Source organism: Tiliqua scincoides, chromosome 1 (assembly GCF_035046505.1).
Source record: "Tiliqua scincoides isolate rTilSci1 chromosome 1, rTilSci1.hap2, whole genome shotgun sequence".
In the NCBI taxonomy this organism is placed as follows: domain Eukaryota; kingdom Metazoa; phylum Chordata; class Lepidosauria; order Squamata; family Scincidae; genus Tiliqua; species Tiliqua scincoides.
The window spans coordinates 186,830,433-186,856,172 of NC_089821.1; the positions used below are offsets into that span (position 1 = coordinate 186,830,433).

The 25,740-nt window shown below is 39.6% G+C and overlaps 1 protein-coding gene across 2 annotated transcripts in view; it reads right to left on the reverse strand.

The window, feature by feature from the left end:
* Positions 1-25,740, reverse strand: part of EPHA7 (EPH receptor A7) — a 183,129-nt gene that overhangs the window by 18,564 nt on the left and 138,825 nt on the right. The window contains exons 6-10 of one of the 2 annotated variants that reach the window (XM_066612748.1): positions 16,242-16,366; positions 12,715-12,883; positions 7,393-7,501; positions 6,071-6,126; positions 175-288 (exon numbers count right to left, since the gene is read on the reverse strand). In XM_066612748.1, coding sequence (XP_066468845.1) covers positions 175-288; positions 6,071-6,126; positions 7,393-7,501; positions 12,715-12,883; positions 16,242-16,366 — 573 coding nt within the window. Of the gene's footprint in view, positions 1-174; positions 301-6,070; positions 6,127-7,392; positions 7,502-12,714; positions 12,884-16,241; positions 16,367-25,740 lie in introns of both variants that reach the window. The other variant, XM_066612740.1, reaches the window with a different exon arrangement.

Sequence of the window (25,740 nt, forward strand, 5' to 3'; positions counted from 1 at the left end):
GGTTGTTTACTTATTTTACATTTATGAGCAAGTACAGCTTCATTGCTTCCAACTACTTTGGTGGAGGCAAAAAGCTCTATATGTGAGATATAATTATTTGCCTGTCATCATGATGTATGAGTTTCGATCCTGGCTAAATAGAAGGGTTGTATGTGGAAGCCACAGCCAGCTTACCTGCACCAATCACACGCTCTATTTTAATACAGGAGGCATCTAACTCCTTGGCGAATTGATGGACAGCTCTATTTGGATCTTCGTAGGTTTCAGGGTCAATGTAGGTTTTGGTGCCTGGAAATTTAACTGTAATGATGTAAGAAAGCATGACTGTGATGAAGCAAAGCACTTATTGTGCAGCCAACCCCGGAATCTCATTATGCAGAGTGCTCAACAGAACAGCAAAATTCCTGCCAAACCAACTGAATCAGGCAATAGCAGTCTTCATATTTCTTAACACTGTTTTCAGCAAGCAGATTTCAGTAGGACTATTTTGAGAAAGGAAGGAGAATTAAGGTTCAATTCCCCCCTTTCTCAAATCTAATGTTCACAAATTCTGTTGCCACAGTCCTCACTTAACTCTGCATACCTCTGTTGCATCTGGACCGGCAACTGGAACGACCAATTGGTGGTGCTCAGGGAGTTCTATATGAGTCTGGGGAATCCAATTGCTGGTTTCTACCGTACATTGATAACTAGTCCTGCTGCAATAGGATCTATGTTACAAATCATTGTTTTGGATTATTTAACTTTTTATAAACATCCTGCATAATAAACATATATTTTATTGTGCTCTGAAAATGATTTTCTGGATATTCTGGAGAAGATGTTTTATTCTGACAATAGTCTATAATTGTCTTTGGTGGGTACAAATTATATTCACTACCATTTTGTGTTTGGTGATATCTTTTTTTTTTATTCACACAATGCAAACAAAAGACTAGTGGTGAGTAGGAGTGGTGAGTTGGTGGTAACCTTGTGAATCTTAACCACGGAACCCATGGAAGGTTTTATCTGTACATCCCCAGTAGTTGGATATCCACAAATTTATTTAAGGAAGGGGTATTTCTTCACAATATGTTTCCTTACTCACAAATACATTAATATTTAGGAAAAAGTGATTGTGAAAAGAATTAAGAAAGTATCCTGTTCTAGGATACTGTTCTAGGATAATGAACTCGCCAGGTACCCAAGACCCCAGACAGATTAGAAGCTGTTTTTAGACACAGATTCCATCACTTCCCAGAAAAATTTTAATGAAGTAGATATAATATATTCAGCAGGTACTACATGTTTAAATTGCAGCAACTTAGTTATTCAAAATCATGCCACAGGAAAGCAATGATAGTGATATAGAGGTCATCTACTGAGCTGAATGGGCATACTGAGGCTCTCAAAGAAATTATCTCTGATCTTCCCCAGAGGTTAATTCTGCTGTGCTGCACTTTTCAATAGGTTGAGTGCTAATCATAATGATAATGCCTCAGCTTCTGGAGCTGATAAGTGCTCATTTTTTATTTACATCTACAACCAGAATAGAAAAAGAACAGAAAACAATAGGTTAACTGTCTATATTGTGCTTTCAAGCAAGCAGATGGAGAATAAGCCATCGTCTTGTGTTGCGATAAGGGGCCTGGATTGGAGGTAACCTTGTGAATCTCAAATGGGTCTCTGATGGTACTTTATTCAAGCTGTCATAAAACATTTTGACAGGCCAAAGCTTTCTTTGCATACCAACGTGAAATAGTGCTGCCTCAGATTCAAAGACATTGTTGAAAGAAAATGGAAGGAAGAAACAAAATGTAAATTGAAATTGGTTGATTAAACTCCTCCATTGTGTTTATACTTTTAAAAATCTAGCACTTGGGGTTACTGAGAGTTGAGGAGAACTGAAAGGGAAGAGTGGACATTCTGTTAAATTCTTACTGCTCTGGAAGCAAGTTGGTTTTTCAGGTCACTGTGAGCACTGAATCAGATACCTTAGTATAGAAGAAAAGTGTTAGGATATCATGGAAACAAAAGGATGCAAAATTGGAAATGCCTTGTGACTATTATACCATGTTTAATTTTTCCTGGGAAACAACTGATTGTATCAAATTAAATGCAGTGCTTTGCTTTCAGAGGCTCAAAAAAAAAGCAGTCTGATAGAAAAAGGGAAAATCATAAAACTTGGTAGTAGGCTTCACGGCAGGTAATCTTTTCTTACAGATTTTAAACTTCCCTAGATATTGGATCACTAGGTTTCTGGAAAGGAATACAATAAAGGAACCAAGTGTTATTTTCAATTTTGGTTTCTGACTATTGAGACTAGGCTGTTAACCTATTTACATTTTCCCTGAATCTTGCAATCTAAAAATAGTGCATGCTGGGGAAAGGCATTCTTCAGCAAGCACAACCACTTTCTCTATAGTCACAAGTAAAAGGAAACACAATTAATTTCATTTTCTCCTCAGACATCACTCAATAGGGAATGTTTAAATGAATGTAAAGTATTTTAGATAGCCTAGGAGTTTCACTGCAACTAAAATGAGACAATCTGAGAAAGAATCTCATCCTGCAGAACAGCTTCATTTCAACAGTGAAATGTTTGCTACTGTTCTGCTTTTAAAACAGCAAGCAGCATTCAGAATGTAACAATCCTGATTCCCATTACTATTGTGTATGATTTAGAAAGAGTGTTCTGCAGGGCTTGGCTAAGGCTGGAATGGTTTTAATCCTTACTTTAATGAAGTGATTTAAGTATTGACATATTTAAACTCAGGGAACACAAATGAACCCAGGCTGATCTAATTTTCTAAGAGCAGGGAAGGTCAAAAAGAAACCTTGACTTGACTTTGACCTGAGTTTCTGGATAGCATTATCTGTTAAAATGCTAAGTACCAAGGAACTACTAGAACAAAACTTTAATGGCTTGTACTTTTATGCTGCTTCATTTATTGTACAATATTAGAATCTAAATGTTTAACAAATATCAAATAATGGAACAATTCAAAAAATGCAATTAATAAACAATCATTTTGTTTCATTTAAGTACTGATATGGTAACAAAGATATATTCTACATTATTGTTGGCATGGCAAGAAATAATCTCTTATAACCCCTACTAATGTAAAAATTAGAAAAGAAACAGGTCTCTCAATCAATGAGTTTATATGCAGTCTTCTTAAAAACATTCCCTAGAGTCTTTTAAATTTCCTGTTGAATTGTGGAATGACATTTTATATATAACACAACCTTATAAGGCACAACCTTATTCCATTAGGAGCACTGGAGGGGCAAGAAACCTGGAAGTGGGTCTTTAAATCTGTTTTTCCACTGTTTTTTCATCCACTAGGGCAGGGGTGCCCAAACCCCGGCCCTGGGGCCACTTGCGGCCCTTGAGGACTCCCAATGCGGCCCTCAAGGAGTCCCTAGTCTTCAATGAGTCTCTGGCCCTCTGTAAATTTGTTGGAGCCCGCACTGGCCTGACGCAACTGCTCTCAGCAGTTTGACCTCTCGCTCCCACCACTGCTTGCTGTTTCATGTCTGTGATGCACTAGCGGCAGCAAAGGAAAGACCAGCCTTGTTTTGTGCAAGGCCTTTTATAGGCCTTGAGCTATTGCAAAACCTTCTTTAATTCATATACGGTCATCTTTAATAAATTCATTTATGTAAACTTATGTAAATTTATTCAAATTTTAAATGTCAATTAATTCTTTTTTTTCCCCGGCCCCTGACACAGTGTCAGAGGGATGATGTGGCCCTCCTGCCAAAAACTTTGGACACCCCTGCACTAGGGGCTCGGGAATGGAACCCCAGCAGATAGCTAGGGATGACCTGTATCAGGAGAGCAAGGAACTCAAAGGGCAGTTACTTCTGAATATGCATCAACTTTTCAGGCTCTCCCATTGTGCCTGTAAAAGGCCACTCCTCAAAGGAAGAGGAACCTCAAGAGTGCAATCCAAAACAGTACGAGGGGCATGTTAAACTACCAAAGCCCTAATATATCTAATATGTGGGCTAATATATTAGCTAATAGGCTATATTAGCTATGGGCTAATATATGGGCTAATATATGCCCTAATATATGGGCTACCAAAGCCCAGATATTTGATATCTGTCAATGTGTTTAATATGTTTTTATCTGTTTGTTAAATTATGTTTTCATCTGTTTTTAACATGTTGTAAGCCACCCTGGGTCCCTTTGGGGAGAAGGGCGGGGTATAAATAAAGTTTATTATTATTATTATTATTATTATTATTATTATTATTATTATTATTATTATTATTATTATTATTATTATTATTATACATAGTCATTATGCATACCTGAGGAGGGTTCTCTGGATCTTGACTAATTCTGATTTTCAGAACTTTATAATTCATATAATTTTTTTTTAAAACAAACATATATTTACAGCCAGGTTTCTCTATTTGCCTTTTGTTGAACATATTTCTGATGACAAAGTTAATATTTTAGAAAATCTACCTATGAGATGTTTGGGCCAGAACCCTATGGATGGTTATTTCTATCCATAAATATAAATAATAATAAATCTGAATAATAAATCATCATAATAAATTTGAAATGGGAACAGGTTTAAAATTTATTTTCAAAAGTGAACAGATTGGATACACAACAGCAATTTAAAAGGTAACTCTGTGCCAAAATAAAAAAATAAAACCACAGGTTTGGATAATTTCTATTAATTAATCTACCAGATTAAAACCAGATTTTAAAAATAAATTTTACTTGATTTAAATTGAGAACAACCATTTAAATAGTGCAGGCGAGTCCACTCACTTACAGCCTAATCCTGAGCTGCCTGGCATGTGGGGCTGCAGTGGCACCGAAAATGGCCACCGCCGCATCCTGCACGCTCTGGGCAGCCACCAGCAGCTGCTTGGGAGAAGGGGATTTTCGTCCCCTTCCCTTCGGGTAAACTGAGTAGCCCCGCAGTGGGGCTACCCAATTCACTGCCAACCAAAAGGATCCGGTGCCAACATGGAGGCTCTGGATCCGGTGGAGCAAAGCTCCACTGGTCCTGCTTCCCTCCCTCTCTGCTCCTTCCCCCGGCACACCTCCTCCCTGCCCTTTCCCTGCCCTCCACCTGCCTCCCCCCTCTCCAGAACACCTTCTCCCCGCATCCCCCCATGCCTCCACTTACCTCTCCGCTGCTCGGCGGTCCGCGCAACCACCGAGCAGTGGAGCTCCAGTGGCCACCGGCGCTACCCAGCGCCAGCCAGCAAATTTCACCCTATGTGCTGACTTCAGAACATAATCCTTGGGTAAGATCCAACCTGACTTGGGTAACATCCAACCTGATACTGGATCCTGTGTACCCAATTGTTACAATCCTGTTCACAGTTATATCTGTATAAGACTTACTAAATGCAATGGAAAAAATGCATGTGTTATTGCAGGTTCTCAGTCTAAATTATGTGTTTTAGTGAGAAACTATTTAGTGAGAAAGATATTTTCCAAACTAGGATATGGAAAATATCCTAAATATTCTGAAAATATTGTTTTTAATATACTGTAATGCTGAGTTTATCAGGTGAGAATTGGTAGATAAAAACCTTAACTGGTTGGCTAGCTATTTTCTACATCAGTTATTTTAAGTTCTATGTATATCCTGGTTGCTAATATCATGGTTGCTTTGATTGGATTGTCTTAAGCCTTGGGGGTGAGCAGAGATGTGCTGAGCAAAGGGGGGAAAAAATCAAATAGCCACTGGGCCAACAAGCCATCAGTCACACTAGCTCAGGGGGGACCATTAAGATATTGTGAAACACTTATTCAAAAGCAACCAAAGAAAAATGTGGATTGGAAACAGCCATACATCATACAAATGTACAGCAATAAAATCTGTAGTGTGAACAATGTTGATTTTATTCTGCATCCTTTTTAGAAGAGGTCATACTTCTTTACAGTTCTTAACTTCACACTTGCTGTTTACACAGCATTTTAAAATTTATTATAGCTGTTCCTCTGCAAGAGTGTTGTTTCTGTATCGTCTCTACTCTATTACTGCCAGTCCCAATGCATTATAATTGGTCTGGAAATTCCTGGGGGAAATAACAGCAAAACACTTACAATGAAAGTAAAGTTCTTCATCTCCTTCTTGATCAGCTTTGCTATAGCCACAGTGCCTGCAAAAAAAGAGAGTAGTTTTATCCCAAAATTAAAAAAAAAAATTCAACATTTTAGTTTTTTTCCAGTTCTGAAAGCACTACTTCTATCAATATGAAATGAATACAAGAGGAACCTAATTCCTTGTGAGTATTTATCTCATCATGATGTGGAAGGCTGAGAGAGCTTTTATATTGTTTTATTTAAGAACTGGATAGACTAAGGGCGCAATCCTTACCCCGTATGTCAGGGCTTTCCAGCCCTGACATAATGGCAATCCAGCTCTGAGGTAAGGGAACAAACATTCCCTTACTTTGAGGAGGACTTCGTGAGCGACATCCAACTGCAGGATGCAGCACACGTCCCATTGGCACTGCTATGCCAATGCTGGAAAGCACTGACGTAAGGGGTTAGGACTGCGCTCTAAGAGACCAATCCTATCCAACTTTCCAACACTGATGCAGCAGTGCAAATGGGGCAGGTGATGCATTCTGCTGTATGGGGCAGTCACAGAGGCCTTCTCAAGTAAGGAAACATTTGGTCTGCACTATATCTGCATCGGTCCTGAAAACGTGAACAGGATTGGACCCCAAGTGGACCATTTACATTGCATAGAATCTCAAAATCCATACGCATGAGCAGAAAGTGCTTCCATATGCATATGAAGGACCACTGATGCTCCTAGGTGCATCTTCTACACTGTAACTCATGCCACTCTGGAGGTTCTTGTGACCTCAGGAGTAGCTTTTGGGAGGGCAGGAGAGGCTGGGGGGGGGGGGTTGCTCAAATATTCTTTTACAATCCTAGTGTGGTCCTTTGCAAGTTAGGCTTTATAAGGAGAATTGTGGTGGAGTTAGTCATGCAATTCATTTCTGCAGGCATAAGCACATTCAACATCCCTGCTGAATTTTAGCAACGTGACCATGAATAAAACCAAGGCTGAAATCCTATATACATTTACCTGGTTGCAAATCCCACTGAACTCAATGGGGCTTACTTCTGAGTAGATATTCATAGGCTTATGTGTTAGATTAGTGTGGCTTTCTTTAAAATGCAGATACTTTTCATCACACATTTTGAGGAGGGAAAGCAGTTTTATCATTCTGTAGTAATAATCTACACATGAACGAGCAAGAATTTGGTCATTCTACACCTGTTCATATATGGACAGGCAAGAATCTCAAAAATAGTGCACTCACATGGAATTAAAACTGTTCATGTTTTTCAAGTTTAGGCAGAATTTGTACAGTGCAGGCTTAAGCTAACTTAAGATTCGAAAACAATACCTGCGTCCAATGATGAAGCCAAAAACCATGAAGACCAGTATAATAGTGCCGGCCACGGCTACTACAGCTATGATTATGACAGGATTCTGTTCACTGGAGACGGCAGTGGCTGCCAGCAGAAAAAAAAGATAGAAAAAAGCTAAAGATTAATTTCAAAATGCCATTCTCAAGAGAATCAGGAAACCTTGTAACTTTAGAAACGGTGGGTGTACAGGTTACATCTTTTGTAACCTAAAATGCAGGATACATGTTAAATGCAAGTGAACTAGGAACAGATTTGCCACTTTTTTCTGACAACTTTTCTGTTTCTTTGACAGGCGCCGAATGTGCAGTTTTGCCATTACTGTATCTGCCTAATGGGCATTTGCTTGCTATGCAGTTGTTTATGTGTTTTTAGAGCCTCTGGTGGGAAAAGGGTAGGAGTCCTAGGCTAGTCTTTGAAGCCTGTTCATTTTTGCTACCAGATATACATTAAATTTACATTTTTTAAAAAAAAATCAGGTAGTAATTTATCTCCCAATACAGCAGCTATGCTAAAAGAACACTGTGTACAAATATTGCACAATTATCATGTTAGGTATTTTTTTTTTTCATTGTTTCATGGTAACTTTTGCTACTGAATTACATTCTGTTCCTCTTAACATCAGGAATGTAAAAAGGATCCTCAGAAGATTCCTGAAAATACCACTGCATTTATTAAAGTACTGAAAACAGTATGGCTAAGTATTTTAGGTCTTGAATACTGACCGACAGGTCAAAAGCATTCTAATAAATTTTGAACAGAATTCTGCTTTTTCACTATATTTTTCAAATGTATTGGTCATGCTGGACTTGCATAAATAATATCTGAAAACTATGCTTGAAGATATCTAGAATCTGTAAATAATTTACAATGCTAAGATACAATAACCCAGATTCTGGTACAAGAAGCAATGACATGAATGTCAGAAGAAGAAAAAAATTACAGAAGCATGAGTCACAGAGTCAATAGTCACCTAAGAACAAACAGGAAAGAAGTTTAATATTAAGCAATTGTTTAGAGCAGAGGTTCCCAAATTGTGGGTCACAACCAACAAATGTGTTGAGATTCAAATTTGGTGAGTAGCAGGGCTGGCGTTACTCAGAAGCAACAAGACATTCTGCTGCATGTCACACCCCAGAATGTCCTGCAGCTTCTGGGTAGTACTGATACATGACCCATTTTGTTGACTGCATCACGACCCAGAATGCTTTGTGACCCATTCTGGGCTGCGACCCAGAAGTCTCAACGTATTTTGGGGCACAACATGACTACCATGGCCAATGAAGTCGGTTGCAGTGGTAAAATGTTTGAGAACAGCTGGTTGAAAGTGTTAGAATTAAGAAAAGCTTCAGACAAATACTTATGAATTATATATATGTACAGTGGGCTCTCAGAATCCGTGGGAAATCTGATCCTCATGGATACCGTATTCAGCAGATAATGAAATCTGCAGCTGGAGGGCCTCAGAGGACCTCTCAGACAAGGCCAGAAGTTGCCAGTACAAATCATATGTGACTTCTGTATGTATCTGGGAGGCCTTCTGAGGACCAGAGAAACCTCCCCACACCTCAGAATGCATTCAGATATGACCAGATCATCAACCTGGAAATGACTTCTGGTTGTGTCCAAGAGGTCCACTGAGGCCCTCCATTCGCAGGCTCAACATCCACAGATATTGAAATCAGAGGATGCCAAGCTTGCAGATAAAGGAGGCCACAGGACACATTTTTAAAAAGCTCAAATTCATGCAGGCTTCCAGTGGAGAACTGAAAGCAAATGGACTGTCTATGCCTTGTCTTTGTTTAGTATGAAAAATGCAAGTTCTCTGAACATTATCGCACATTGTGCTTTTCTTGCTGAAGGCAGTTTTTGCATTCCACACAACTGAGATTCAAATGCAAAACCTGCAATGGTGACCCTTGATTTGAAACTTTCTCCCAACTTGCTGTCCTACATATTCCATTATATAGGTGCAAATAGCATGTTTAGTTTCAAACATCTTCCCAGCATCACCAAATACTAGCACATTTACTATAGATTAGGGAACATACTAGAAATGTTGATTTGCATCCCAGTTCTTTTATATTCATTCAGTAAGCCCCACTGACTTCAATGAGACTTAGTCCAAAACAAATGTTCTTTAGAATTCAGACTTGTTCAGATATGACAATAGGGAAGTTTCTCACTCTTTTTCATTTTGAGATGTTATTTATAACATTTAATATAACTATTATCCCAATTCTATCCCCCACCATCCTATGTGATGTAGCCATGCTACCAGAGCACACACTGCAAGATATGGTGGTGGGTGACCAAATGGCACAGAAAAGGTAAGTAAAAATTATTTTTACTTACCTCTCTGTAGGCTGCCTGGCCATCAGGGGGTCTTGTTGAACCTATGCCAACTATTTTGCTGATTTACGTCTGTGGAGAGGCAGGGGCACGTAAGGCCGGGAAAAGGGGGATAGGATCCAGCATGTACTAATGCTCTAATGCAGGGGTGTCAAACATAAGGACCGGGGGCCGGATGTGGCCCCCAGAAGCTTTTTATCTGGCCCTTGGACTCTCAGCTCCTGAGCAATGCTGAGGTGACACTGCTAAAAGGGTGGCCAGCGTGATAATTGGGCTTTCCCATACCTTGAAATATGATCAAGATTTCTGTATTTTCTCTCCTGTCATTAGCAGCCAATGAGTTCCTACACAAGAACTTTCTGGTTTTGACCTGTTTAATGACATCACTTCCTGTGTAATGACATCACCTCTGGCCCTCAGCAGGCATCATGAATGCTGTTCGGCCCTCTGTATGAAATGAGTTTGACACCCCTGCTCTAATGCTACCAAGATACACCCCTACTTGCACCTGAAATCCTCCTGTCCACTCTGTTCTCTGCCTTGCTCCCAGCCCCAATCATCCCCTGAAATGCCCACGAGCCACCCCATAACTATCTTACCTGCTCCAACATGGTGTCCAGGAGCTGCTGGAGAGTGCTGGGCCTCTGGCTATTTGCACTGGCCATCCAGCAGCACATGACAGGACAGGAGCACCTTTTATGATGCCATACCTGGACTTACAGGGGCAGCTTCTGAGATCTGCCCCTGTAAGTCCTCGATAAATTTGGGTTGTCCATTTAGTTATAATCAATACACTAACATTTCATGTCTATAAGCTTGAAAATTTAATTGTATTATGCTAATTTAAAAATATAATAAGAGTCCCAATGCTATAGTTGAAAAAAGCCAGATATAGGAAGAACAGCATTAGTGTTGTGTTAGGTTTGACCCTTTGGCACTACGTATACTGCGTCAATTCTCAAGACCCCAAGTCTGTTTTTCACTTCCTAACACAGTTTGCTGGAGCCGGAGCAGCTCTTTCCATTAAAATCATTGCATTGCCATGACAAGGAAAGAGGTTAATATTTATGTCAAAAGATATCCTTTTACCACATCAAATAAAAAGTACATTACAATGAACATTCAAAAGGAAGATCATGTGAAAATCTTGCAGTTTGGAAAAAAAAAAAAAACACCTCATGACTACAATACAAATGGTAGTATTTTTTTACTTTTTTCAATTTGATGTGGTAAAGGATAGGTGTTCTATCTTTTGACATAAATATTAACCTGTCGTGTCATGGCAGTGTGAAAAAGGTCTCTAAATAGTTATGGCAATGTGAAAAAGGTCTCTAAATAGTTACCAGCTCCTTGATAACAAAAGTACTGCTGTTATAACAATTTAGAGCGCAATCCTAACTTGCGCTGGAAACAGGCAGGCCAGTAGGCCTACACTATATCCAGTGCAAGTTTGGGGCTGGCTGCAGGCCAGCCAGTCTGGGGCAAGGGGAAACATTTCCCCTTACTGTCATGCTGCAGCGGCCCCAATGGGTCTACTTGAATCTGTGCCACATGATGAGGTAGCACAAATCTGAGCAGCCCGGGACTGCCTGGGAACAGGGTCAGGATTCAGCATAACTGCTGAATCCAGACCCCCCTCCCGCTCTGCGCCTGCTGCTGCCCACTGCCTGCCTCCCCCCACCCCAAAACACCTCCTTCCCGTTTCTTCCCCATGCCTCCCCCCAAGACCCCTGCATCGGCCAAGCTTGGCTGACGCAACTCCCCTTCTCTTCAGGCCCCATGGCGGTATGGGGAGGCCGGCTCATGTCTGCGCAATGGCTTATGTCCCCAATGAGTGGCACAAAAGTACTTTACAGCACTTTTGTGACACTGCCGGGCCAGTGCTGGAGACTTGCGTTGACTGAAGTCCATTCTAGAATTGCGCCCGTAGTTAAACAGCACATAATATGGGTAGAATCCCTGGCTTGGTGGTGATAGTAATAGGACAGTTACTGAAGCTCCCCTACTTACATACGTTTGCAATTGTAATGTGGCTGGTCAGCGTTTCCATTACCAGAAATATTGCAAGGGCTGGCTTAATGAGGCGGATTCAAAGTGCAAGGGAGTGTAAAAGTGAATGAAAAATTGAGGCAATGAGTGGCTATCACTCATAAAGCCCTGAACAGAGGCTATGGAGGAACAAAACATTGTTTTATATTTCACAACATGCTTGCTACACGACGACTAAAGGTTAATACTGATGCTAGACTTAAAATAAAACAACTTAAGAGCAGAGCCCTGGAACCTAATCTTGTCATAAGTAGGGAAGCTTCTGTAACATCTTGCAGTTTAGAGGCTTGTTCACTTTTAAACTGTGACCATCACTTAATTAATGGGGGGGGGGCATTATGAGGCTCCCAAAGGCCAGAACTATTTCTTACAACTGATGCACAACCACAACTGAAAATAGAAGGCAAGTACAATCACTCCTTTTCTGTCCACTTTCAGTTACAAATGAGAAGCTCATAGTTTTCATGGTTGTACCATCTAGAAAAAGCGACCCAAGAATTAGGATGCATATGGAAATGAAGAATTGGAATGCATATGGAAACCCAAGAATTCACACATTTTGTACAGATGTCACTACATGAATGCATGCTTTAGTTTGAGTGCATTCATTTTCTGAATTCATTTCAACACAGGCCGGATTCATTGAAAATATGAGTAGCGACTGCATGTATTGCTGCAGATGTATTGAACATAATATGTGAATAACTGCACATATGCACAGTGACAATCATTTATACACTGTACATATACAGTATACGCACTGAACATAATGTATTACTAAGCTCATGACATAAAACAGGGGCTTCCGCAGGCACCTTCCTGAATCTCCTTAGGCAATTATTGTGAATTCATGTTTGTTGATGATATGTAAACTACTATAAGGGATACGCAGGTTTTACCTGTGGCTTCCTCGAGTGTAGCAACATCTAGTCTAGGGCTATAATTTCCATAGCCAGCTGCAGTAAATGCACGAATCTGGAAAACATACACTGTTCCTGGTTTCAGATTATTAACTGATACAGAGGTGGACCTGGTTTTCACTGTTGAATAGGTCCTCTCCCTTTGGTCCTGGAAAAACACACAAAAAAATTGAACACTATTTAAAAATCAGATTTCCATTTTGTTCTGTATCAGAAATTAACAACTGGTTCTGGCACTTTATTTCAATTTGCTATGAAGAGTGGTTGGTTTGTGGCATTTTTTTTTCTGCCCACATAAAAATGTAGCACACTCTGTGGAGCATTAGAACACAATGTCATTTCATTGAGGGGTTCTTAAAATGACATAAAATGTAAATGGGAAGCACATGGTGCAGCTCGTAAAAATTCAAGAGATAAAATCATTGCCTTTTTGTGTTTGATTATGCGTTGCCTTAGTTTCTGCCACCTGATCATCAACTGGCTCAAATATTGTATTATATCAATTTATCCTTATGAATAATACAGAAAACTATATCTTAGCAATTCATTTCCATCCCTCCCCCCAAATAGATGTTCTTGTGTAGCCTTTTAGTATATCATAGCAACTGGTACTTTCAGAAGACAAAAATAATTCTATATTCTATAAATTCTATAAATCATTCTACACATTCTGCTATTTTTTCTTGGCCCAGGAGTTTCATTGTACATGTGGATCTCTTCTGACTGCAACAGACCTGCCCTTTAATGCTAGAATTCAGAAATGCTTATAATATTCCTAATGCCAAGAGCCTACTGGCTCTAATTTTTTCTTTCTAGAATGCACCAGAAAATGACCCAATGCCATGTCAGAGGGTTAAATTCCAGACATGTTCTAAAAAGGAAAAAAAGGGGGATAATTGGCAGGAACCAATCAATGACTATTAGTCAGGAACACTATCAATGCTTCTGAAGCTACCACTGCCACAGAGGTAGGCACAAAAATGTTAAAGAAAGGAAAAACCCTCTCTACTACCACTTGTTCACATAAAATTCCTGGTTGCCAATGACAACCAGACAAGTAATAATTAAATGCAAGGGTGATATAAAAGGGATTTCTTCCCCTTAATTTCTACCTGTAGGTTGAAAGTATCTTACAAAACATTTGTGAAAATGTCAAGATTTTATCAGAAGACTTGCCATATTGCCATATGCCAAAATAATGCCATATTGCAGAGAAGTTATTCCAGCAATTTAGGCAGATCATGAACATGTATGTTTAGGACACTATTTATAAAGCAGTCTGCAATCCTATGAGGTAAGTGCATCAAATACTACAATCTGAGAGCATGGAACAGGCAACTATAACTGAGAAAAATAATGTATTGCACTCAAACTGCAAGGAGTGTAGAAAAACTATCTAGGTCACCTGATAGAATTTCCTCTGGTAACCATGCCAAGACAACAGTAAGCCATTACTAAATAAGGAAGTTACAGAAGAAACAGTGTATATGGGTTATTCCAATGCAATGTTTTCCTTGCATAAGGTGGTTGTCTTATAGCGATTCAAGCAAAAAAATTGATTTTGCATTTCAAAAAGCTGTGAAAAGATAGCAGATCAAGTCACCTGCTCAAAGATTTTTTTCCAGACAGAAATCTATATTCTGATATAATGTTTTCTATTGTTTTTCTACACAGAAGCTATTCTCTGGAGAAAAACAAAATTAAACTGGAGTTAATCCTAAACCTCTTGATGGAGTAGCCAGATATTCATAATTCTGCATAATACAGTTGTGCGTCGGTTAACAACGTTCCAACCAGCAACGGACCACATATACAATAATGCCTCAGTGGTCTGTCTGAGAGTAACTACGCCTGAATAAGCCCACAGAGAGTGCTCTGAAATTGCCCTGCTGCTGCTTCTTGCGCACCTGAAAGACCATTCCCTGTTGCCGTTGGCTGCTCCACAACACTACTTGTGCACTGCAACGTGCTGGCTGCTCCGCTGGTTGGGTATCACCCTAGAGGCATCACGTGGGGTCAGCTGATGGGCCAACAACAAGCCAGAATACCACCTATCAGCTGGCCCTGCACAATGCCTGCTGGGGCAATATCTGACCCATGAAGGAGCCAGCATTTTCAGGTGTGCAAGTAGCAGCAGGGCAGCCAGTAAACAGCAGGGAATAGCCTTTCAGGTGTGTAAGTGGAGGGGCTGTTTTACAGCGCTCTCTATGCTTTATTTCAGCGTCCTCACTCTTGGGGAGACCTCTGGGTGGCATTCCAAGCTGTTTTGGCTGCACAGGAGCCAAGCCAGAGATCGCAGGAGAGGCTCCCAGGTTCGTCACCACAAGCAGGTAAATACCTATAAGAGCTTGTTTGCATAACTACACCATTGGTTAATGACAGGGTTTGGAAACATACCCTGTCACTGAGTGACATATAGCTCTACAATTAGGGCTGTCAACAATTAAATAAATTTAGTAAACTGATTGCTTGTATTTCAACTTTTTCATCAATTAATCTATTAAATATATGTCAATTCGCATGTTTCTTTGAGGGAACATGAGATATCTGATAATTTAATAAATAAGAAATATTAGTAGAAGTGTTTGTTTCAGTTGAGTAAGGCAAGGTTACAGCCTAAGTCAGAAGTTCCCAAAGGCAGGGGTGTCGTGATGCCCCAGCCACTGGGAACTGGTTGCTACCCTCTTGGGGGAGGATGGCAACATTGCCACTTCTGGGATTGCACTGCCTCTGTAAAAAAAAAAGTGGAGTTCCCACTCACCTGGAAGTCGCACCAGCCCTCTGGAGGGTGTGGCAAGCCATGGCCCCCTCTGCAGGCCTCCCCACACCTTAGAACGGCTTGCTGATGCAATTGTGACCCATTTCTGGTTTTGCAACAAAAACTGGTGATCACAAGTGGGTTGTGATCACATCAGGAAGATGTTCTGAGGCTCAAGGAGGCCCGCAGAGGGGATTGTGGGCTCCTTACATCCTCCAGAAGGTCGGCGCAACCCCTAGGTTAGTGGGCACCCATTTTTTTCAGCAGTAGTGTGAACCCGGAAGTGCAATCACGGCCATTCCCCTCCCCCGCAAGTACATATGGTGGTCCCAACTCTCCTGTAAAGTTTGGAACTTTCTGCATAGTCTAAACAGAACACAGTGGGCTTACTTCTGAGTAAGGTAAATAACACCATTTTCAAACACCTCTACTTATCAGTCTTGTAAGAAGGAAATGCCACTTGTTTCTCAGCCATTATTAGAGAAAATAGCAGGAAAATTAGTTCCTCCAAAAAAACTGACCTAATTAAAATGAGTATGTTCAGGCTCTAACTTAAAAGAAAAAAGTTCAATGTAGACAGGATGACAATGAAGGAACCAAATCATCAGGAAGATGTGAGAAAAAAATTACAAGGGCAAAGATGATGTTGTGGTCACAATGTCCAGTGTGCATATAGCATTTGCTCACTGCAGAGGAGGATGATATGATAGGAAGAGACCAGTGTGGAACATTTCAGAGTAGTGCTTACTTTCTCATAATACTTGATTTCATATTCTGTGATGACTCCATTGGGATGCTCAGGTTCCTGCCAGGAAAGCTCCACACTCCTTTGCATCACTTTCTCTTTCATTACGCCGCTAACTTGCGAGGGAGCTGTTTGGAAAAGATGTGTCAATAAACAATGAGCAAATGTGCTGGATGTCTCCAATCAAGTGTCACTACTGATCAGTCCCATGCTGTGCTGCCATCATTAAGGTAAGAGAAAGCACCTTTCCATAGTACACAATTCAAAAAGCTAATGAATATTCAAGCAGGACCTTATTACTGCTCATAAACCATAATAGAAATCTAAATTAAAGCGCAAACAGCAAAAGACAGCATTGTTCAAGTTAGTGCAAAACAGCAACTGATGGGATCAGAATGACAATTAAGCAAATGAATTCTAATTAAGCCAAGAAAATATGTTTCCAGATTAATCTCCTGTGGTAAACTAGTAGACCAAATATTTATTACACAGGTTTCTACAATACCTTTAGGAAAATGAACAAAAAAGGAGACAACAATGGGTCGTACTTCTTCAGACCCAGATCGTTGGCAATTCCAACTCAAGTTCAAACCCATCATGTTCCTTCAAATAACGAATTTGTTTGAAAGCAATCAGCATACTGTGAAAGCTGCTTCAGTAGCAAACCTTCTAACATTCTTCTTTTAGTGAAGATCATATTTCCTTGAATGCTTGTGCATTAAGAATTTGACCATAGTCTGTCAGCAGTAGACATTATCTGACAGACTATGAGACCCACTGCCCCACTGGGTTCTTAAAATCTCTGTGTGGTGATGGGCTGTAACAGAGAATCCAGAATTCTCTGGTTTGCATTGCTGAACTTCACAAAACTCATGCCAATGTGATTTAATTCAGCAAAACATCAATGCCTACAACTCACTTTCTCTCACTTTTTTGTTGCTTATTTTTGTTCAGCTTCACAACACATTTAACAATCTTTTTATGGCTCAGATGATTTTAGGATAATCAATTTTGCATTGGTTATTCTTTTTAAAAAAGGTTTTAAAAGTTTCTTTTGAATTGATTTCTCTGATTTTATTGCATTTTATAATTTTATGAATAACATTTTGAGTGGGAGGCAAGTGGAAGGAAGTCATATATAAATACATTTGTGATGATGAACTGTAAAAAGTGAGTGACAACGACAATAGTCACAAATATCTGAAAATAGAAAATAAAGCAAAACACTTCGGTTTTCACTGCTGACATTCAGAAGAAGTTTTAAGAGCATTAGACAATGGCAAACCTGGTTTCTTTTTCTTTACAGATGCACCATATAGATGCTTCCCAATTCTTTCATCGAAGGAACCTAAGACATTACATACATACCAATCTCAGCCAGAACAACTACTACCCTTTCAGCTTTGTATCACAATCATTCATTGTAGCCCAGGGCCTGCATTTAGCCACCCATAGCATCACCAGCTATCTGCCCAGAGGTTTGCCTGGCCCTGGAAATATGCTAAAAGATTTGCCCATAAAACTGTGCTAAAAGAAATGGAAAAAGTCCCAGGTTCAAACCCCAGGTAGGGCTGGAAAAGATTGCTGCCTGAAACTCAGGAGAGCTGCTATCAGGCAGTGTAGACAAAACTAATTTAGTTGAACCAGTGGTTTGACTCAGTGTAAGGCAGATTTAAATGTTCTTTTCCTGAAAAGAATGGGAAAATATGTGCTCAAGAAAAAGGCAATATTTAAAATCTGACCTGACATTTCTTCCTCATGCAGCATTTTGAATACTATTGTGACAATATGGTCTGAAATCTCTAAGGAATTTCCCACTTGGCTGGTTTCTCTACACAACAAATGAAATAATTTAATCCAGCTGGCAAAAGAAATTTGGAGGATTACAATGTCCTTGGATGTGATTGCCAAATAACATGAGAAAACTTCACACTTCCTCCATGGATTAGAATGGTTTAAATAGACTGGTTGATATTTGCCAGGCTGCTTCCTAAAGATCAAAACATAATTCTTTTAAATGTACACCCCTCCCCAATATATTCATAAAAAGACTATTATCAGTACTGCTTTCAGCTTGCCTTGTTAGTATGATACTGCAGTTTAAGCCCAAATCATAAACATATTTAAGCTTATGTTCCTGAAATCAATATGACCTACGTCCAAGAAGATATGCATAGGACTGGGATGTGGACTATTCTATTCTTACTGGCAGTGCCTTGCTGCAGTACCTGAAATCATTTCACTTGAAAATATTCTGGACTAAAATTAGGCCTCTCTGAATGTAAACCATGCCCTACCCAGGGGCAGTGTGACTGAAAAGACATTTTCTGAATAAACGAGCTCCTGTAAATAAGATCTGAAGTCCTCCACTTCCAAGTTTGTGAAAACTGTGCAATAGAGCACTATAAGGACATAGAAATGCAATTGGATCAATGCAGGTTGCTTCAGTGGCGAGCTGGAGGGAGGAGAAAGCAGGCTTGGGGTGAAGGGCAACCTGGATCTGCCACTCCTTGCCATCTGCCACTAAAGCAAGCTGAGCTGGTTATGACACTACCACTGTGCTATTGTCTAATTCCAGCAAGTGAAGAGCACTAGAAAAAAATCACAGCTTCTGCAATTCTGGATTCATTTGGTAACAACTCTAACTTCAAAGCTTACTTTCCTAAGGACTGAAGACCCAGAAAGGAAGAATCTCACACACCATAAAGTTATAACCACATCCAACAAACAAACAAGTCAAACCTTTATGATGATCATTTGTAGAAGGCGTTTTCAAATGGGAAATTTGTTTATGAGCTTTATGCCATTTACTTTATGCAAACAAAGTTGAAGCCCCCTCAACACAGGTTAGGGAAGCAATATAAAATATAGCTGTGTTGCATAAACAACATGATTTCATAAACATGACAGTCCTTCCTTCCTTTTTTCACAGAAATGCTAAGATTATTTTCATTTTATTTATTTTGGGTCAATAACACACACCATCCCAAAGCAGCCAGTTTGAACCTATCAGAGGGTCCATCTGAACCCACTTTCCCTGCTGAGCGTTAGCACCCAATATGCTACCATTAGACAAGTGGGAAGCACGATGGAAAGGCCCACTGCAGGCCCTTAGTCCACAGTATCAAGCAAACCGCTCAGAGTGATTTAAAAATGTATTCATTACATAGAACAAAATTTAAACATATTAAATGTTAGTCATCTCCAATGTTAGTACCAATAATGGAAACTGACTCCATCGCTCAGTGGGGGGGGGGAGGGCAGTTATTTCCCAACATCTTTCAAAAGTCTAATTCTAAGATCCACTTGGATCCCCAAAAAAACCCTTGATAATGTTATCAGGAGTTTGATAGGGTCCAATGTCCAATCCCTGAACAACCCTTCTGGTGAGCTTACAACCTCCCATTTGCCTTTGCTGCTACTCTGCTTGCTGCTCAACAGGAGAACAGAGGAAAGTCTCAACTTGATGTCAGGCATATTGCAATGACTGTTATCACTCTGTCTATTCAACGTTTTGTGATGTCCAAATCTGTGTTAATTATTCTTTGTAAAAAGTTAATTAGACCATTCAATATTGTGACCACTATTATCTCTTTTAGATTTTCCTCCTTTATTTCATCTAGTGTTATTTTACAACAAAAATGAAAAAGTTGCTCTCTTTGGGTGAATTACAGTACAATCCTACCATGTGCTGGAGCAGGCAGGCCAGAGGGCCTGTGCTGCATCCAGCGCAAGTTTGGGGCCAGAAGCGGTGCAACCCGAGGCAAGGGAAAAACTTTCCCCTGACCCTGTGTTGCGCTGCAGTGGCCCCAGTGGGTCTACTCGGATCTGCGCCACCTGATAAAGTAGTGTAGATCTGAGCAGAACAGAGGGGCCAGAGTTAGGAGTGTAGAACTCTTGACCTATCTGCAGTTTAGCTTCTGGCAATATTTTCCCCAGGGGACTTTTCTCCTTAGTCAAGCTCCAGTTTGAGAACTGAGTTTAAATGAGCGAAAAACACACACTTTTGAGAGCAACTATGCGAAGGTAAGCAATGGATAGGGGGAAAGTCCCTTACTGGGATCCATCCATTTTACTGCTAATCTCACCCTTCCAGGTCCTGCAAAATGTAGAAACCACAAATCAGCAATAATGTTGATTATGCTGTGACTTCAGTCTGCTAGTGCAGACTGTTAGAAAAATCATAAAAGACAGCATCAGGTAAAGAATTCAAATTCCTGAGTATAAAAGCTTTACATTTTCTTTTCTAGCCTAATGCATTTGCTAGCCTTTATGGTTGATACACTTGAAAAATGCTTGATGACATCATTTAAAATATAGAGTTTGCTGAGCAAGATTCCCTGTGGCAAGGTAGGCACAAGGCTTCAGCATAGCTCACTTCCCTCTGTCCACAGAAGAAACACAGTAAACTAAGCAAACTCATAGACTAAAGTCTGCAAGGTGAGAGAAATGATGTACATTTGCTTAATTGACATTTTATACATAATTTGAATGACTATGGTAAAGAATTTTTTGTTTGTTTGTTTTAACACACACAGTACTCAAAATCCTGCCTGTGATTTACAACTAAGATTTTCTTTGTCTTCATTCTACAAGTCTGATGCCAGGGTCTGGAAACAACTAGGATGAAGATTTAGGCTTATGAACCTATGCATAGACAAGCCTATGGCTTAACTCAGGAATAAGTTTCATTGTGTTCAATGGAATTTATACCCAGGAAAGTGTTATAGGACTGCAGCCTTAACTGTATTGCTTTAACAGTGGAACTTTTGGTGGCCATATCTATTTCCATCATAATATTGCAGTATAAAGGAGTGCAGTACAGGCAAACCTCGCTCTTCTGCTGCCCAGGACCATGCCTACAAATGCTACCCCCACCTGACCCAGAAATAACTGCAGTGAATGATGTCACCGCAATCACTTCCTGTACACTCACAGAGGTTGTGCTCCGAACCTGCCCCCCTTGCAGCCACTTGGAGTAGTTCTGCACTGCTCTGAGTGATCACCCACTTCTTTTGCATTTTTTGCTTTGAAAAAAAAAAAGTTAAAGAAGTGGGCATCTGCACCAAGTGCCCATAAGGGGCAGTGGATGCAATCCCCAGGCATGCAGCCCTTTACCCTCTGCCCCCTCAGGTATGTTATCAATTACAGGGATAAATTAATTATTTCGGCATCTTATCCTAGTAAAAATATAGTTTTTATTGACTTTACTGATAAAGGCTTTACAGTGTATGTAAGCATTTCAAGCTTGTCATCTTCAAACCAAGTTGCAGGCAATATTAATGCTGAATTAACAAAATGGTCAATATGAAGTTGCCAGGAAGCTATAGTGTCATTTTTAAGTCAGATACAAAGATATTCTTAATACTATGAGAAAACAAATACAGAACACAGGAACCCTAGAGTTGAGGAACCTGAGCATAGTTTTCTCCAAAATGTTGTGCACTTTTTATTTCATATGAGCAGACTTGCTTTTAACTGATATGCTCACTGGGAGAAAACAAAATAAAATGTACGAGTTGCACAGTGGAGCTGAGAGTCAAATAATTTCTCAGTACAAAATGAAATTTACAAAGTGCAGAGGCTGATGTGAAATGAAATGCTTTCCACTTTAATTTAACCAGAGTCCAGAATAAAACAAAACAATGATAGCTAGAAAATTGAAAGTAAGGGAAGCAGGAGTTTCCTATATATCAGCAAGTGTACAGAGCTGCTCCTAGTGCTAAAGGAGCTTAATAGAAGCTTTCATAAAAGGAGTCAGCAAAAGACAGTCATTTTCTCCTAAATTTCTTTGAGGGGAAAAGGCTTCATATCAATACATCACAACTCTACACAGGGCCATCAGTCATCAAGTCTTTCACTGGATGCATATTTTGTTGCGTCTTGGAGAAAAAAAATGGAGGCACCAAACATTTACAAAATAGAAGTTTAAAATAACATTTCAGCACCTTTGTATTGACAATGTCTACTTCTAACTGGTGTAGCACCCAGTGGTCTAATCTTCATAAGATCCCCCCTCCTCAACCATTTCTCAACTAAGCAGTTAGAGCTATAGTTACTCTATTCATTTTGTTATAAAGAAATATTGCATGTATGTATTAAATCATAGAAAAACCAGCCAACAGCATGGATACTATAGCTTTGTTATCTATTGAAGACCTATGTAGATATTTCCTATTGTGAATGGGGAGGATAGGAGGAATTCGGGGGCAGGGAGAATTCCGGCAGCACAAGTGCGCACAGGGATCCTATCCCCTCGTTTTGATCTTGTCCAATCTGTTTTCTAGCTAGACGTTTGTCAGCTATATGGATGGTGCAGGTTGAAGGAGGTCTATGAAGAGAGATTTTTTACCTACCTCCTGATCGCCCTTCACCACCTCTGGATGCAGCACACGCCCGTTGGCATGGCTGCATCACTGTAAATTGTGGGAGATAAGACCATTATTGTTTCATGTGGGTATTAATGACTCTTTGTTTGAGATCCCTGGGACCCCATTCTAGTTCCCAAGATTCTTTGGGAAGATGGAAGGACATCCAAACCAGTAAAATTAAAGATAGTGAAAACAGTTCCTGTGATGCCTTCTTGATTAAGAGTGCAATCTTATACACACTTCTCTGAACGGAAGTCCCACTGAATTTAATCAACCTTACTTCTTAAGTAGACATGCATAGGATTAATCCATAAGTACATGAAAGAAGTTTGACATCTTCAAAACCACAACTGTAGTGAAAGAAAGGAGAAATTTCTCCTACAAGCTACAACAGACCCATATGAGCCACTTGTTCTGCCACTAACAACAACCAAAAGAGAAACTACTTTAACTTCCTCTTAGACACACTTCACTTTCTGGCTCATAAATCTAACACCCCTTCCAATGCACTGTCAGATTTGGCTAGAGAAGCAACCAACTCCCTGTGAACCACTTAGGGACTGACGCACTAGGTGGTAAAAGAAAACCTACTCCAGGAATACTCATCTGCACTACACCATTACAGCTTTCTGTCATTGTTTTTGTGGTTGAAAAGCTCTTAAATTACCTGCTATTCCTGGGAGAGCAGGGGTGACAATAGCTACTTGAATACCTCTCCAAATCAAGTGAAAAATGCAAGACTAGAACATGTAAAATCTGGACAAAAAATAGCTGTGTCTGTTTCCATTTGGTTCTTGAGAGTACAATATTTTAGCATACATCTTATTAAAATGTTGCACTAAAGACAGTACTGTACTCCATACTTAATCTTTAAAAATATATGCTATTTTACTACGCTGAGTATGCTTTCAGTCATGTTCATTTCCAATCTCTATTAAATGGTTTTGCAAGTAAGAACCAAAGATCATTTCTGTACCAATACTCTAAATTACACTTCAGAAGCAGATATCACCAAAAAAAAAAAAAAAAGTTCCATGTTTAATTTCTTTGTACCCTGTTTTTTTACAATATAATCAAGGTAAGGTACACATCAAATAAACTGAGTAAAATTATTTTAGGCGAAATTTGTAATTATAATGCTTCAGATCCAATAATTATCAATATTCACACCCAAATTCTAAAGCTATTTTAAGTTCCCTATTATTTTTTTTTATTTTTGCTTGACACTTGAAACATTGTCTTCGAAGTTTCCTGTTTCTTTCAAAATGGTCAATCTCAACTAATTCGGAGCTGTGTAACAAGGAACATACTGACTCTCATGCCATCCAGGGCTCCTGCACCATAATCATAAATGTATTCTGATGCATCAGGAACAAAAACACTTTCTGAAGTATAACTTATCAAAAACATCTGTATGCACTTATGTAGATTTTCAGTTTACAACTCCTACCATTTCTTCACATGAGATCACTCTGGATTCAAGCTGTACCCCATTGGAACAGTAGTTTGTAAACAGTCCACCCTCACAAACTGAAGTACTTTTTTCCAGTGAGTTCACTCATTTATGTTTTATCTGTCCTCTTTCTTTCACTATCCATCTTCCATGACAAGTGTCAATTACGTGCACAAGATTTATGGGATGGAAAGATAAAGCACAATTTACAAATAATTTCCTGCCGAAGTGGACAGGTGTAATGACAGAGACAGTTTTCGGTAATTGAATTTGTTGCTCCTATCCACTCAGTCACAAGAAGATGTCAACTTCAAGGATGTTAGTCATGGAAAAAATATCTTAATATATGTCACTATTTTACTGTACTGTTGGCAAAACTATCCAGGCTTAAACTTGTCCACCAGCATGATCAGTATTTGCTGCACAGAAATAAGATACTCAGTGAATAAAACCACAGCTTTTACAGGCTCCACACTGCTGTGATTAGGTTTATTACAGGGAGATGCCCAAGGGATACTTCAATAAATTTCAGCCTCCTAACAACAGTTTTTTTTTTCTTTTTTGCTAGGCCTGAAATAAACTAGATCTAAGTTACAGAAAAAGCAAATTAACAGCAAGACAAGCATACAGTCAAATATCAAGTGCAAATTGTATAAATAGTCCATACAGGTGTCAACAGAAAGCAATAATTAGTGCTGTGCTACAGAGTGGTTGGAATTGCCATGTTCAAGGATATAATTTTGTGGCAGGAACTACAACATTGTTTAGAATTAATGCTCCTAAATTGTTTTCAAATACTTGTGAAATTTAATCAGGGTTTCACAGATGCAACACTTGCCATAGATCTCACAAATCAAGCAACCAAAACCCTTCTCAAATATGGAAAATGAATAAATAATTCAATGAAATTACTAAAACATGCAGACCTTTTATGTAAAAACCATTACGCTACTAGATCAAAGACATTATTACTTTAGATTACTTCTGAAAGTAGCCTGCTACTACTTTCATGTAGAATTTCTGTTGACTGTAACAATACTTCTGCAAGAACAATTTCAAAATTTGCATTTACACACTTGAATACTTCCCTCCATATTTGATGAGAGAAATCAAAATAGAGAAAATCTGATGTTAAGTGTCAGATGGTAAACCAATAACTTTCAAAACTGAGAAGTTAATAACAGGAATAATCGTATTGTTCTCAGTACTGGTTTATCCGCTCATGACTATTGTTCATTTGTGCAGATAACAACTATGACAGTTGACTTCATAGTTTTATTCAAGGGAACACTATTGTCTCACCACTCAATTCTATCCCCCATAATCTTCTGCCATGTAGTCATGCTGATGGAACATGTACTGCTTTATATTGGGGGTGGGGTGAGAAGCCAACAGAGGTAAATAAAAATCTTTTATTTGTGGGGGGGAGTTGAAAAATTGAGGATAGGGTCTAGGATGCAGCTTTCCACTGATCCAGCCCTTTCCCACCCTGCCCCAAACTTTCCCTGAATTGCCAACTCTGCCACCTTACCAGGGTCGGAGGAGCATCTGGGTAAATCTGCGAAGTATGCAGAACTGTTGGTGATTTCCACCAGCACTCCATCACATATTGCAGTGCAGCTTCTGTACCACCACAATGAGGTCTAGGTCAGGGGTGCCCAAATCCCAGCCCTGGGGC